The sequence below is a fragment of the Anomaloglossus baeobatrachus genome, chromosome 4 (assembly GCF_048569485.1).
Source record: "Anomaloglossus baeobatrachus isolate aAnoBae1 chromosome 4, aAnoBae1.hap1, whole genome shotgun sequence".
In the NCBI taxonomy this organism is placed as follows: Eukaryota; Metazoa; Chordata; class Amphibia; order Anura; family Aromobatidae; genus Anomaloglossus; species Anomaloglossus baeobatrachus.
This window is the reverse complement of record NC_134356.1, coordinates 459,784,515-459,801,262: the sequence shown is the minus strand read 5'-3', so window position 1 is coordinate 459,801,262 and position 16,748 is coordinate 459,784,515. Positions and strand designations below refer to the sequence as shown.

The 16,748-nt window shown below is 43.0% G+C and overlaps 1 protein-coding gene across 4 annotated transcripts in view; it reads right to left on the bottom strand.

Moving 5' to 3' along the window:
* SORD (sorbitol dehydrogenase) overlaps nucleotides 1–16,748 on the bottom strand; it is a 91,877-nt gene that overhangs the window by 31,412 nt on the left and 43,717 nt on the right. For all 4 annotated transcript variants that reach the window (XM_075342708.1, XM_075342705.1, XM_075342706.1 and 1 more), the window contains 2 exons: nucleotides 12,544–12,708; nucleotides 1,326–1,485 (listed from right to left, as the gene is read on the bottom strand). In XM_075342708.1, the coding sequence (XP_075198823.1) occupies nucleotides 1,326–1,485; nucleotides 12,544–12,694 (311 nt within the window). In that variant the 5' untranslated portion in view covers nucleotides 12,695–12,708. The remainder of the gene's footprint in view (nucleotides 1–1,325; nucleotides 1,486–12,543; nucleotides 12,709–16,748) is intronic.

Below are 16,748 nucleotides of genomic sequence, written 5' to 3'. Positions count from 1 at the left end.
GATGTGGTTTTGAGCAGTGTGAGGGGTGCAGTTTTTAGAATGGGGTCACTTTTGGGTATTTTCTGTCACCTAGGCCTCTCAAAGTCACCTCAAATGTAATGTGGTCCCTAAAAAAATTATTTTGTAAATTTTGTTGGAAAAATGAGAATTTGCTGATGACCTTTGACCCCTTCTAACTTCCTAACGGAAAAAAAATTTGTTTCGAAAATTGCGCTGATGTAAAGTACACAAGTGGGAAATGTTATTTAGTAACTATTTTGTGTGACATATCTCACAGATTTATGGGCATAAATTTTCAAAGTTTGAAAATTGCGAAATTTTCAAAATTTTCGCCAAATTTCCTAAATTTTCACAAATAAACGCAAAAAATATCGGCCTAAATTTACCACTGACATGAAGCACAATATGTCACGAAAAAACAATCTCAGAATCGCCAGGATCCGTTGAAACGTTCCAGAGTTATAACCTGTCAAAGTGACACTGGTCAGAATTGCAAAAAATGGCCCGGTCATTAGGGTGTTTTAGTGGCCGGGGGTGAAGGGGTTAAAGCACATTAGAGCCCATTGTTAAAGAAGCACTGCCATCAAAGTTGTTATCCTCTAATATATTGCAATCATCATATTATATATCACTGTGTACTTGCAATTGCTCATTTTGCTTTTCTACCCAGTTAATTCTTCTCTTTTCCATTAGGTCTATGACTTCATGTGATTTGAAACAGACTAGCTGAATCCTTCTAAGCTCTATGTAGAAACAGGAAGTCTCTTTTCCTTGCATGAGTCATGAGACATCACTACAAAAGGCCCTGTCAGGAAGGAGCAGCTGGTCAAAATGAGCAATTGTAAGTACACAGTGCTATATAATATGACGGTTGCAATAGATTAAAGGATAACAATTCTGATGGAAGTGCTTTAAATTAAAAAACTGTGGACAACCCTTTTAAAGTATGGTTTTACATATTTGCCTTTTTATTGCTCAATATTACAGAGCCCAGTCGTTCTGTAGCATATTGTAAAGTCTGGCTACACAGCAGTTTAGTTTTTGGTGTATTCGTAGAGGTTTTTGGGATCAGTGACTTTTTTATATACCGTAAATGCCTTCTGTTTGATATTTTTTGCCATAAACGTTTCTATGAATTTTAATAAAAAAGCAAGCTAAAATGGCAGTTCAAAATCAAAGCACTTGAAATACAAGTAAACCATGCCATTAAAAAAACAACACATTTTTCACAATCCTTTTTTAAAAAAAAAAACACAAAAAAAATCAGATGATTGCTGATGACCTAAAAAGAAATATAACATTTCCCAAATAGATAGCGTTCTTACTTATAGCAGAAGCTGGCATTGTGCGTATAGTATCTGCATAAGTTCCCATCATCGGGTGGTGTAGCGCAGAAAAAAATGGTGGGAGACAGGTTATAGCGCCCATTTTTGCAGAACTCATCATTTTCTCTTGGAACACCTGGTTCAATAGCCACTCGGTCACCTGCAATGTCCACACATGTAAAATCTTTAGCACATCTAGTGTAGATAATCACAATGAAATTAAAATCACAGAATTCAATGTTACCTTAAGAACAGATTTTGACTAACATAAACAGCATTTTTCCCACTAAATACAGTCATGGTCGAAAGTGTTGGCACCCTTGAAATTGTTCCAAAAAATTAAGTATTTCTCCCAGAAAATTATGGCAATTACACATTTTGTATTTATTTCCTTTGTGTGTATTGGTACAACACAAAAAGCATCGAAAAAAAGGCAAATTGCACATCATTTCACACAAAACCTGAAAAATAGGCTGGACAAAATTTTTGGCATCTTTCCAAAATTGTGGGTAAACAGCTTTGTTTGAAGAATGTGATGCTCATTCAAACTCACCGGTGGCAAGTAACAGGTGTGGGCAATATGAAAATGACACCTGAAATCAGATAAAAAGAGAAGAACATGTCTGATAGACTATATGTATACAGAGTTCTCCTTTCTCAATGAGCTTCAATAGAAAATTAGGAATTATAGCCAATATATAACAAGTGTATCTTTATAGAACACAATTAACAATATTAAAAAAAAATATAAAAATGGAACATGTCGAAAAATGCAACACCACACAGGAAACTCTCATACACAGATGAATATATTCAGGCTTTCCAGCACATGTTGGCAGAAAAGATTGGTTCTAATTCATATAACTGTAATTATACAGTGGATAAAATCCTACAAGGGCCAGAGAAAAGATGCAAACAGGAAGAAGTTAAAGAAAAAAGTTGTTTTGCAAGAACAAATAAAATAAATTTCACAAGATAATAATAATCTGATGAAAAGTGCATTAGTGCAGAAAAAAGTTTACTCATTTCAAAATGTAAATTTTCTAAGAAGGGCAAATATCCGCTTACAGCTACCAGCTTAATGCTATTGGAGATTAATGCTTAGCAGGAAGGAGAACAAAAAAGGGAAAAAATGTTAAGAAATGCAAATTAATATGCAGGTGCTAAAGTGCAATGTGCTACCATCCGTAGGTTCTAAATAGAAAGCAAGGCATAAATGAAGCCAATGATAACAATGAAGAAGCTGTATAACCTGTGTGGCAACTAAAAGAAGCACCCCTGATGCACATTGGATGGTACCACAGTTTGCTTTCGCACCTGCATATTCATTTACATTTCTCAACATTCTTTCATTTTTTTGTGCTCCTTCCAGCAGAGAAAAATTGCGCTGCAGGGATATCTAGATGGTGAATAAGCAGCCTCAATCAAGTTACAAAGAAATTCAAGCTATCCTGCAGGCTCAGGGTGCAGCAGTGTTAGCGGAAACTATCCTTTGAAATTTGAATGCAATGAAATGCAATGGCAAGAGACCCAGGAGGACCCCACTGCTGACATACAGACATCAAAAAGCTAGACTGCAGACTGCCAAAATGTATGTCAGTAAGCCAAAATCCTACTAGGAAAGCATCCTGTGGACAGAGGAGACCAATGTAGAGCCTTTTGGAAAAGCACATTATTCATCTGTTTATCGAAAACGGAATGAGGTCTACGAAAAAAAGAACACAGTACCTACAGTCAAATATGATGGAGGATGAAAGATGTTTTGGGGTTGTTTTGCTGCCTCTGGCACTGGGTGTCTTGACTGCGTGCAAAACATCATGAAATCTGAAGATTAGCAAAGCAATTTGGGTCAAAATGTAGTGCCCAGTGTCTGAAAGCTGGGTTTGGTTTATGTCCTAGGTCATGGGTCTTCCAGCAATGACCACAGACATACTTCAATAATCATCAAGAAATGGATGGAAACAAAGTGCTGGAGAGTTCTGAAGTGGCCAGCAGTGAGTCAGCATCTAAATCCCATTGAACACCTGTGAAAAGATCTTAAAGCTGCTGTTGGGAGAAGGCGCCTTCAAATATGAGAGACCTGGAGCAGTTTACAAAAGAAGAGTGGTCCAAAATTGTGGAAAGGTGTAAGAAGCTCATTGATGATTATAAGAAGGATTGATTGCAGATATTTATTACAAAGGGGTGCAATGAAAGATTAAACAAAAGGTTCCAACAATTTTGTCTGGCCCATTATAGGGTTTTGTGTGAAATTATATCCAATTTACCTTTAATTCTCTGGGGGGGTTGTGTTGTTCTAATATACACAAATTAAATAATCATGTGAATAACAAAATATGTGTAATTGCAATAATTTTCTGGGAGAAATACTTCATTTTCTGGAACAATTTCAAGGGTGCCAACACTTTCAGCCATAACTGTATGGGTTAAAGAGGTAAATCAAGATCTCAGTGTTGCGCTCTTATACCATGCTGTAATAAATTGTATTATTTCCTGGGAAAGCTAGTGACACTGCAGGTACAGCTCTTATAGGACCTGTCACCCAGCTTTCAGAAAATCCTGATTTTGGCAAATAGGGTAATACAACTCCTGATACCATGTCACAAAATAACTAAGCAGAATTTTTGATTTAACAGTCTGGGAATTTGGGAGCTATGTATTTTAGGCACAAACTTATAATACATGAAATCTTTGGCCAAAAATAATGTTCTCCACTGACGCTCGGAGAAAAGAAGTTTGCAACGGATGCCATGGTTGTCTCCGTCTATGCCAGGATATTAGGGGTGTAAGGGGTGCAGCTTCATAAAGGACACTTTCCAGATTATTATTATGTTAAAACTGATTGGGACGTGAGGGAAAAGAGATTGGGCCCAAGGATGAAATTGTTGTAAGTCGCTGGGTATGTATGTCATGTAAGTTTCTGTATGTTAGCTAAGTGGGAGTTTCCCGAGTGGGGAGCCAGTTATGACAGGGAAGGAAAGAAGGCTGTGATCAGAAAAAGGGAAAGGGGTGTTAGTACCATCAAGCAATGAGCAGAGCCTGGAGAAGATCAGGTCCAGTGTATTCCGACTTCGTGCATAGAAGAGTTAGTAAGCTGTAAAAGGCCAAGAGAAGACAATAAGGACAGAAGATGAGTGGTAGATGGTGAGAGCGGATCATCAATGGGAATGTTTTAGTGCTCCGAGATGAGAGTGGGAATGTCACAGGATAGAAAGTATCCCCAAATTCAAAAAAGAATCATAGTTGAACTTGAGTTAAGCCTGCTTCACACCTTACAATTAAGCATACGATATCGTATGCGATGTGACACGCCCCCATCGTATGAGCGGCACGTTCAATTTAATTGCCGTCACACGTACTTACCTACCATACGACCTCGATGTGGGTGGTGAACATCCACTTCCTGGAGTGGGAGGGACGTTCGGCGTCACAGCGACGTCACACGGCAGCCGGCCAATAAAAGCGGAGGGGTGGAGATGAGCGGGACGTAAACATCCCGCCAACCTCCTTCCTTCCGCATAGCCGGCGAGAGCCGCAGGACGCAGGTAAGCTGCAGTTCATCGTACCCGGTGTGTCACACACTGCGATGTGTGCTGCCTTGGGAACATTGAACAACCCGACGTTGAATTTTTAGGTTTTGAACGACGTGTATGCGATCAATGTTTATTCGATCAATCGCAATCGCACGTAGGTTTCACACACTACAATATCACGAACGATGCCGGATGTGCGTCACTTACGACGTGACCCCGCCGACATATCGTTAGATATATTGTAGCGTGTAAAGCCCACTTAACAATGACTGCTCCTAGCAAAAGAGCTGTCCCAATGACTGATATGACTTAACCCTAAGGTATTAACTGCATGCACATAAGCATAGAAACTCTTTTATTAAGATAAATACATGGATTTTTTTTTTATAAACATGCAAGTGATGCACATTGGATCATGTAAAACAGATAGGGTACAGTTTAATATATATATATATATATATAGATATATATATATAAAAAAAAATGACATGACAGGTTCCCTGCATGATATGCAATTTCATATACAGTAATTACACTATTTTTTACATCAAAACATTAAAGGTAAGGTGTCGCGTTTTTTATTTTTGTATTAAAAATAGTGACTATGAAATCAAGTATTTTTAATACAAAATGAAAATCGCAGTTTATTTAGTTTTTATTTAATTCTAATTTTACTGGAGGAACTGGGGGCTGCCATGGATTTGCTGTGTGTGTAACAACAGTTACTCACCTCCTTTATGGCAGCCCCTGTGCGTAGAGAACAGTGGTCGTGATCTGACCTCATCAGTAACGTTACAGTGGGCGTCTGCTGTGACCTGGATGCGCCCCCTGGGCTGTCCAGATCACAGCAGAGGGAGGAGATCAGCGCCATCATTGTGGAGCTCACAGCGTATGCTGTTTGCTCCACTATACCCCTGTCAACCGCCGGGATGTGTGAGTACGGGCCGCCTCCCCTCCCCCCATTGCTGTCTCCGATGAGGACACCCCTTTCTCCGCTCTACCCAGCCCCGCTCTGCCTCCGCTACTGCTACCGCCGCCCCTCCCCTGCTGTTACCATTTCTGATGACACCCCCTTTCTCCGCTCTCCCCAGCCCCCGCTACTGCTGCCGTCCCTCCCCCCGCCGTTACCGTCTCTAATGACACCCCCTGCCTCCGCTCTACCCAGCCCCCGCTCTGCCCGCCTCCGCTGCTGTGTGTGTGTGTGTGTGTCTGCTGAGTTGTGTATCTAATCCTCTCCTGTGTGATACTGTATGCTGAGCTGTGTATCTAATCCTGTCCTGTGTGATACTGTTTGCTGAGCCGTGTATCTAATTCTCTCCTGTGTGATACTGTCTGCTGAGCTGTGTATCTAATCCTATCCTGTGTGATACTGCCTGCTGAGCTGTGTATCTAATCCTCTCCTGTGTGATACTGTCTGCTGAGCCGTGTAGCCAATCCTCTCCTGTGTGATACTGTCTGCTGAGCCGTGTATCTAATCCTATCCTGTGTGATACTGTCTACTGAGCCGTGTATCTAATCCTAGCCTGTGTGGTACTGTCTGCTGAGCTGTGTATCTAATCCTGTGCTGTGTGATACTGGCTGCTGAGCCGTGTATCTAATCCTATCCTGTGTGATACTGTCTGCTGAGCCGTGTATCTAATCCTATCCTGTGTGATACTGTCTGCTGAGCCGTGTATCTAATCCTATCCTGTGTGATACTGTCTGCAGGGCTGTGTATCTAATCCTCCTGTGTGATACTGTCTGCTGAGCCCGTGTATCTAATCCTATCCTGTGTGATACTCCTGCTGTCCTTGGTGACACTTTAGACATTTCTGGTCACCAACAAAATGGCTCTGCACTGTGCCCCTACATGTCATTCTCTCTTATCTGTTGTAAACACTCAGATTAGGAGGGGGGAGGCGTGCCATCACACACAGGAGAAAAGACTCAGCCCACTTTACTGCAGCTGTAATCCAGGCTTTTTCTACAGTGGGATTTCTGTAGGATTTCAGTAGCTGCTCCCCCTAGTGTTTAACAGTGGAAAATATCAAACTTTTTAATTTTTTTTATATTGTGCTCAATTAAAAACAAATAATATTTAAACAAAACATTAAAACATTATTACTTTACATTTTTTCAGTTATTGAATTTTTTTCTGACGATACCTTCCCTTAAGGCTATGTGCGCACGTTGCGTTCTTTGCAGTGCAGAAAAGAACGAACCCTCTGGCATGCATTTTGCATGCGTTTTGGATGCATTTTTGTCAGTGCGTTCCCCCGGCAATTCAGCTCTGCTACATGCCGGCTGACAGCACACACAGACAGAGTCACGCGATGAGAATGAACTCGGGTGAACTTCGTCCGACTTCATTGTCATACCGCGGCTCTGTCTGTGTGTGGCGTCCTGATTAGCGGTCACCCATGAAGGACTCACCGGTGACCGCTAATCCCCTGAGTGACTGAAGTGATCAGCTGTGGCGTCACTCAGGTTACCCGCACACATCCCGACATTACCACCTACATCCACGCACACATCCCGACATTACCGCTTACATCACCTCACACATCCCCGCACACATCCCGACATTACCACCTATATCCCCGCATACATCCCGAGATTACCACCTACATCCCCGCACACATCCCAACATTACCGCCCACATCACCGCACACACACCGACATTACCACCTACATCACCGCACACATCCCGACATTTCCGCCTACATCACCGCACACATCCCGACATTACTGCCTACATCACCACACACATCCCGACATTACCGCCTACATCCCCACACACATCCCGATATTACCACCTACATCACCGCACACATCCCGACATTACCACTTACATCACCGCATACATCCCGACATTACCACTTACATCATCACCGCACACATCCCGACATTACCGCACATATCCCGACACTACAGCCTACATCACCGCACACATCCCGACATTGCCACCTACATCACTGCACACATCCCGACATTACTGCCTACATCACCGCACACATCCCGACACTACCGCCTACATCACCGCACACATCCTGACATTACCACCTACATCACCGCACACATCCCAGCATTACCGCCTACATCACCGCACACATTCCGACACTACAGCCCTCATCATCCCCGCACACACCCCGACACTACAGCCCTCATCATCACCGCACACATCCCGACACTACAGCCCTCATCATCACCGCACACATCCCGACACTACAGCCCCCATCATCCCCGCACACATACCGACACTACAGCCCTCATCATTCCCGCACACATCCCGACACTACAGCCCTCATCATCACTGCACACATAATGGCACTACAGCACCCATCATCCCCGCACACGCAGGCACTACCGCACCCATCATCACTGCACACACACACCGGCATTACCTCACGGACGTCCCCGCTGACAACGCGATTCACTTCAGTTGCTGCGTGGAGCTCACAGGAGCGGCGGTGTTCTATGCCGCTCCTGTCAGCTTCATGTAGCAGAGCTGGATGCGTCGCGGGACTTCTGTGGATTACGCCGGACCTGGAGGGGTATTTGGGGATTTTAAAAAAGTGGTGAAAGAGGGTGGGTTTTTTTGTCTTTTATTCCAAATAAAGGATTTTTTCGGGTGTGTGTGTTTATTTACTTTCACTTACAGGTTAATCATGGAATGTGTCTCATAGACGCCTGCCATGCATCTAAAGGATGCGGCAATTCCGGGCGGCTGCTGGCTGATATTGTTAGGCTGGGTGGCTCCCCATAACGTGGAGCTCCCCATCCTGAGAATACCAGCCTTCAGCTGTGTGGCTTTACCCTGGCTGGTATCAAAATTGGGGGGACCGCACGTGGTTTTTTTAAAATTATTTATTTATTTTACTGCATGATATAGACCCGCCCACCGGGGGCTGTGATTGGTTGTAGTGAGACAGCTGTCACTCAGCGTGGGGGAGTGTCTGACTGCAACCAATCATAGGCGCCGGTGGGCGGGTAAAGCAGGGAATACCAGATTGAATAATGAGCGGCCAGCATTTTCAAAAGAGAAGCCGCCAGAGCAGTGTGACAGCCATTCAGCGCCGCGACAGTGATCGGGGATCGGGGAGTATGAGAGAGGGGGAGACACTGACCGACAGACAGAGAGAGGGACAGACAGAGAGAGAGACCGACCGACAGAGAGAGACAGACAGAGCGACCAACTGACAGAGAAAGAGAACGAACGACCGACAGACAGAGGGAGATTCACCGCCATCCACAGACAGAGATTGACCGACATTGAAGACCTGCATTTTGCTTGTCAAAAAAGCATGCAGAACGCAACAAAAATGCAGGTCAAGTGCATTTTGGTTGTGTTTTGACCCACATCATTGATTTCAGTGGGTGGAGAACGCAGCTACAACGCACAAAAGAAGTGACATGCTGCTTTTTTTTCCACAACAATTTTGTACATCCAAAACACTGCGTTTACAAACGCAGCGTGTGCATTGATTTTTCTGCTTTCTCATAGTCTTTGCTGGGGAAGCTGAACGCATGCAATTTGGCACTGAAAACGCTGCAGTTCAAAACACAGCGTTTCCCCGGAAAAAAACGCAACGTGCGCACATAGCCTTAAGCAGGGCCTTATATATTCTCTTATGTTTTCTTTGGTCAGAATATCCTCTGCAGTTTTTATGTAAGGCAATTTTTTGTGATAGTTTGAACTAAAGGTTCCATTGCAGATAGCACTTTATACAAAGCACAGACTATTCCCCCAGTTAATAGGGATATAACCATAGTAACATACATTAATTTTTTATTCAGTGGTTGTAACAGTCATGAATGTAGTGGAGTGTTATACACAGATTTGGCTTCCAGAGAGCGCAGTTAGAAGAAACAGGAGAAGGGAAGCATTGACTATTAATGAAGTTAGCAAAGTTACTGAGTACAGCAGAGAAGGTATATTCAGATTGTCTCTTCAGGGAGGAAGGAGATGAACTCTAGTGCCACCTATTGGAAGTAGCAATCCTAAAAGTCAAAAGTGACTCTCCAACGAACCTTGTCATATGTGCAAAGAATGAGATCTGATCTGGCTTATGAGAAGCTATAGTGGGTTCTAAGGGCAAAATTTTTATTATTGCTGAGACTGACAAACCAATCTGGCTGCCAGTGAGGAGTCTTATAGCTGCAATGCTCCTCTGGGAAATATGCAAATTGTCTCTTCAGGGAGGAAGGAGACAAACACTAGTGCCATTTATTGGAAGTAGCAATCCTAAAAGTCAAAAGTGGCTCTTTAACTAGCCTTTTCATATGACAGGATTTATGCCTGATCAGAACCTCAATTTGCAGACACGGTGTTTCAGGGTGATTCCCTCTCGTCAGTTCAAAGTATGAGATCTGATCTGGCTGTATGAGAAGCTATAGTGGGGTCTAAGTTGAAAACTTTTCTCTTTGCGGAGACTGACAAACCAACAAGCTGCCAGTGATAAGTCTTATAGCTGCAATGCTCCTCTGGGAAATATTCAAATTGTCTCTTCAGGGAGGAAGGAAATGAACTCTAGTGCCACCTATTGGAAGTAGCAATCCCAAAAGTCAAAATATTTCCCAGAGGAGAATTGCAGCTATAAGGCTGTGTGCGCACGTTGCCGAATTTCATGCATTTACGCTGCGTATTTCACCGCAGCGTAAATGCATGCGACCTGCGTCCCCTGCACAATCTATGAAGATTGTGCATAAGCCATGTACATGTTGCGTTTGAGAGTGTAGCGATTTGGATGCCAAAATTTTGTTCCAAATTGCTGCGTTCTAAAAAGCAACATGTCACGTCTTTCATGCGCTTTGGATGCAGCTTCTGCTCTGTCTATGGGAGAGGCAGCATCCCGAGCACATGAAATCGGCTTTTTTTCTGCAGAAACACTGCATCCATTACGCAGTGTTTCTGCAGCGATTTGAAGCGCACATGTGCTGTCAAATCCCTGCAGAAATTTCTGCAGGGACACGACGCAACGTGTGCACATAGCCTAAAACTCCTCACTGGCAGCCAGGGTTTTTTTTTGTCAGTCTCCGCAAGAAGAGAAGTTTTCCACTCAAAGAAGGAATTAAATTTACTAGTACAAGGAAAGCCTGGGTTTGGGGAAATGTCTCCTGTGTCTAGGAGAAGAAAAATAAAGATACTGTAGTAAGTTAGAAACTTTGCAATGAATCAATACCATTGCTAACCCACACAAGGGAAATATTTCCTCCTGGGCTATTTCCCTATGTATAATTAAGACTATGTGAACATCTCTACACCAGGAAGTATTCCAGAAGTACATGCTGAGCAAGTAGCAAAGGAATGCCCACTTAACATATTTCTAGGGAGTGCACGCTGTCATCTGCTAGATGTGCACTGCCGAATGTTACACATAGGAATTCCAAGTTGTGATGGTATGCAGGAAACTTTTACTAATAAATCAATGCAATAAATGTCTTGTAAAGTGCATTACGTACATTAAGAATAATGATGACACCAGCGAGTACAGTTCAAAAGGATAAGGCACTTCTACCGAATTTCTAGTTACCAGGGTGCTCAGGTTGGTTTCCAGACCATATACAGTAGTAATTTATACAAGGCACTCCTGAATTCAGTAAAATATGATGATTTTTTATTATTTCATACTCAGTATTGTCAAGTCAGATGTTGCGGCCCAAACATGGCCTTCATCAGTAACTGAAATAGATTAACAAAATATCCAAAATTACATCAAAAGAATAAAAAAAATTATAAAAATAAAATAGGAACATCAAGTACAGTAGATTTATACAAAACAGATTAAACATCTGTGTTAATAGTACCAGATGATATAGATAGAATAGACCAATACAATGAATGATATATCATAAGTGATTACAGTGCTGTATAGCAAAATGCTGGATCCCAAAGGAAGACCAGAGGGGTGTAGAGAGAAGTAAAAACTAGGAAAATCGTGAAAAATAACCATGAAAAATTACTGTGAAAACTAATGTGAAAAATACTTGAATAATAGTGATGATAAGTGAGGTAATAGAATGGGACAAAAAGAAAGTGCCTGTCTTACCTAGCACCTGAGATGAATAGAGATAGATTTTGTTTCACTCTTTTCATTGGCAGTATTTGGAATGCTAAAATGAATGTGAGAAAATGTCAGGTATTGAGCTTCTTTACATGAAAGGAATGGAGAGAGCACAGACCCCCCAGCTGACCTAGCAGATATGTGACTGGGATCTGCAGCCTGTTATTTCTGCCATGGGCAGTTGTAGTAATGCTAAATAAAGGAAGGCAATATAACATTAGGTAGCTTCCCAAGACTAGAGACAACAATCTACAAGCTTACCTAGTAAGAGAATTTCTGTGGTTTGCAGCCTGTCATTAGCAGTATCCAATGCTGTGTGGAGGGATTGACTATAGGAAACTGTCAGGCTTAAACGCTGTCATGATCCAATCATCTGGTTCTATTAACACAGATGTTTAATCTGTTTTGTATAAATCTACTGTACTTGATGTTCCTATTTTATTTTTATAATTTTTTTATTCTTTTGATGTAATTTTGTATATTTTGTTAATCTATGTCAGTTACTGATGAAGGCCATGTTTGGGCCGCAACGTCTGACTTGACTATACTGAGTATGAAATAATAAAAAAATCATCATATTTTACTGAATTCAGGAGTGCCTAGTATATATTACGACACCAGCGAGTAGTCATTGCTGTGTACCTGGTTTAAGTTGGGTCACTGAGGCTCCCACTTTTACCACTGTCCCTGAGGCTTCATGTCCAAGGACCATAGGTTTCTTCACTATAAAATCACCAATCCGACCATGTTGCCAGTAATGGACATCTGATCCACATATTCCAACTGAATGCATCCGCAGCAAGACCTCTACAAATAAATGGAATTAAAAATTATTTTCATTGGAATGTATCATCAGAAAATGACCTATTTTCTAAGGTTTGTGTTTTAAGTATATTTATATATATATAAAAAAAAACATTTTTGTAAATGTTTTTTTTCATTCCTGTTGCTTGCAGTTTTCCACATTAGCCTCTGGTGCATTTTTTTAGACAAACATGTCCCACCTAGAGGTGAGCATACCCGAAGTGCAGACCAAACACAGATTACCAAAAATCAGAGTTCGGATGCTTTTTGTATTCTTGCGCGCACAACGCAGTGCTTAGGTACACTTGGTGCGAACCACTTGCAGTGTTTGAATAGCTCGCACTAAAGGGGGTAACAACAGCATGATCAGATGTAGTGTGTACGAGAAAAAAAAAAAAACTCCACCCCTGGAAGTGATCTGTTTATGGCTGGCTGCAATAAATTTCACAGTTCCCCCTGCTCTTCCTGCCCTCACAATAATTGTGTTCATACTCATTACATGCTTTAGTATAAAATATAGAGTCTATTTCTGCTAATGTACCTGTGAATTTCCTGAAAGAACAGAACTTGAACTCTAGTGTCATCTATTGGAAGTAGCAATCCTAAAAGTCAATATCGACTCTTTAATAAGTCTTGCCATAAGGGATTGGTTCCACTGGCATATAGCTTCCAATGGGAGATAATTGGAAGTAATATGATAATGACCCTCTGCTGCGAGTGTGAGCTGATGGTCATGTGACCCTCTTGCGATCAGATCACAGCTGAGGGGGAGCACTTTCTCCCTCTCCTCCGCTGCCTGTCTCTGCATACATCACACTGCACTCGGATGACATGCGAGTGCAGTGCGATGTTTCACACACACCCATAGACTTGTATAGGTGCGTGTGAGCCGAGACTCGCTATCAAACACAGCATGCTGCGATTCTTTTCTCATGCCGATATGGCAGCAGAAATCATTCGCAGATGAACACTGCTCCATAGTTTTGCACTAGAGTGAGAGCAATCCGATGTTTTATCGGATTGTACTCGGCTATGTTAATTGCAAGTGGAACCGAGGCCTTAGGGCGGCTTTGCACGTTGCGACATCACAAGCCGATGCTGCGATGTCGCACGCGATAGTCCCCGCCCCGTCGCAGGTACGATATCGTGTGATAGCTGGCGTAGCGAACATTATCGATACGCCAGCTTCATATGCACTCACCTGCCCTGCGACCGTCGCTCTGGCCGGCGACCCGCCTCCTTCCTAAGGGGGCGGGTCATGCAGCGTCATAGCGACGTCACACAGCAGGCAGCCAATAGCAGTGGAGGGACGGAGATGAGCAGGATGTAAACATCCCGCCCACCTCCTTCCTTCCGCATATCCTACGGAAGCCGCGGTGACTCCGGTAGGAGATGTTCCTCGCTCATGCGACGTCACACACAGCGATGTATGCTGCCGCAGGAGCGAGGAACAACATCGGACCGTCGCGTCAGCGTGATTATGGATTACGCCGACACTGCACCAATGATACGATTACGACGATTTTGCTCTCGTTAATCGTATCATCTAGGCTTTACACACTACGATGTTGCATGCGATGCCGGATGTGCGTCACTTTCAATTTGACCCCACCGACATCGCACCTGCGATGTCGTAGTGTGCAAAGCCCGAATTAGACTTAGGAGATATAAGCCAAACCAGAATCTCAATTTGCAGGCACCATGTTTCGGGGTATTGCCCCTCATCAGTGCATCATATAACATCTGATTTGGCTAGGTGAGAGGATAAAACTGGGGTCCAACGGGTAAAGTTTTTCCTTGTGGTGAGTGACATGCCAGTACGAGAGACTTAAACACCTTGCATGCTCCTCTGGGAAATTTAATATGCAAATTAATTTCCAGAGGAGCATGCAAGGTGTTTAAACCTCCTCATACTGGCATGCCAGACTTGTCATGTCCCTCTCCATAAAGGAGAAACCATACCCCTTAGATCCCTGAAAAAAAAGCAATAAAAAACCAACAACAGATAATAAATGTAGAGCAGCCCAGTAGCCAGAGTAAAGCTGGTGTCACACACAGCGACAACGACAACGACGTCGCTGCTACGTCACCATTTTCTGTGACGTTGCAGCGACGTCCCGTCGCTGTCGCTGTATGTGACATCCAGCAACGACCTGGCCCCTGCTGTGAGGTCGCCGGTCGTTGCTGAATGTCCAGCTTCATTTTTTGGTCGTCACTCTCCCGCTGTGACACACACATCGCTGTGTGTGACAGCGAGAGAGCGACGAAATGAAGCGATCAGGAGCCGGCACTGGCAGCTGCGGTAAGCTGTAACCAGCGTAAACATCGGGTAACCAAGGGAAGACCTTTCCCTGGTTACCCGATGTTTACGCTGGTTACCAGCCTCCGCCGCCCTTGCTGCCAGTGCCGGCTCCTGCACTGTGACATGTGGCTGCAGTATGCATCGGGTAATTAACCCGATGTATACTGTAGCAAGGAGAGCAAGGAGCCAGCGCTAAGCAGTGCGCGTGGCTCCCTGCTCTCTGAACTGTGACATGTAGCTGCAGCACACATCGGGTTAATTAACCCGATGTGTGCTGCAGGAGAGCAAGGAGCCAGCGCTAAGCGCGGCTCCCTGCTCTCTGAACATGTAGCACAGCGACCTTATGATCGCTGCTTCTGCTGTGTTTGACAGCTAAGCAGCGATCATAACAGCGACTTACAAGGTCGCTGTTACGTCACCGAAAATGGTGACGTAACAGCGACGTCGTTGTCGCTGTCGTTTAGTGTGAACCCAGCTTAAGAATTGCAGATTTGTAATTTTAATTTTTAATACAAATTGTTTCACGGGGAGAAAACATTGGCAAAGATTTTTTTTAATCCATTTAACATAAAACCCTGATTTAAAAAATACATCATTTTCTAATGACACATTTCCTTTAGTAAGAACAGTAGAAAGCCGCTGCCAGAAACCTTTGTAAGCAGTTTACCTGTTGTGGAGACAGAAGAGTTAGACATAATTTAATATGCCCGATCATTTTATTGGCGGTAACTTAGCCAAATTCCCCCTAATTCCTGATTCACATCTCCTAGAAAGGACGTCAGTTGATGCAGAAGACGTCAATGAAAAGTGGGAAAAGAGGGGTGGCCACTAAAGAGTGAATGCATAAAAAATAGGGTTGGGCTACAATCATTTTTTTTTTTTTTCTACATTTCTGAAAAAAAAATATATATATTTGACGATTTTTCAATATATTCATATTAAAAGTAATGAATGGCTATATGCTGTATAAGGTCAGGAACATATTTACTCAATGTTCCTCCAAAAAACCTCAGGAAAATTCAACACCAGGATGCATCTCCAGATACTGCCAGCATCAAAATTTTCAATAGCTTTTTCCTGGAAATGAAGGGCGCCATCCTCTAACTGGTCTTTATTTATGGATCAAGGATATGAAATATCTAACAGGTCTAATCCACAATGGCAGGGATAAATTTAATAAAGGCCACTTTACACACAGTGATAAATCTGCGGCAGATCTGTGGTTACAGTGAAATTGTGGACAATCAGTGCCAGGTTTGTGGCTGTGTACAAATGGAACAATATGTCCATGATTTCACTGCAACCACAGATCTGCCAAAGATTTATCTCTGTGTGTGATGGGGCCTTAAGACCTGATATACCTCGGTTTCCGTCTATTCAGAATTTGACTCCCGATTAGTTACAATGCGCCTAGGATGAAGGCTAGAGTTCACCAGGCTTCATTGTGAATGATCCGGGAGGAATAATGTTTAGGCTAATTTCACACATCAGTTTTTGGCATCAGGCACAATCCGGCGTGTGCCTGATGCAACGGATCCGGTGCAGAATATGCAAAAACTGATGTGCCTGATCCTTTTTTTTGACGGTTCCAATATACCTGATCCGTCAAAAAACGGATTCGGCGCATCCATTTTTGCATCCTTTTCGTCTGTTTTTTTTGCTGGATCCGTTTTTTTCAATACATTGGAGCATGCTCAGTTTACCAAAACGGATCCGGCGGCCGCATCCGTTTTTTACCGCA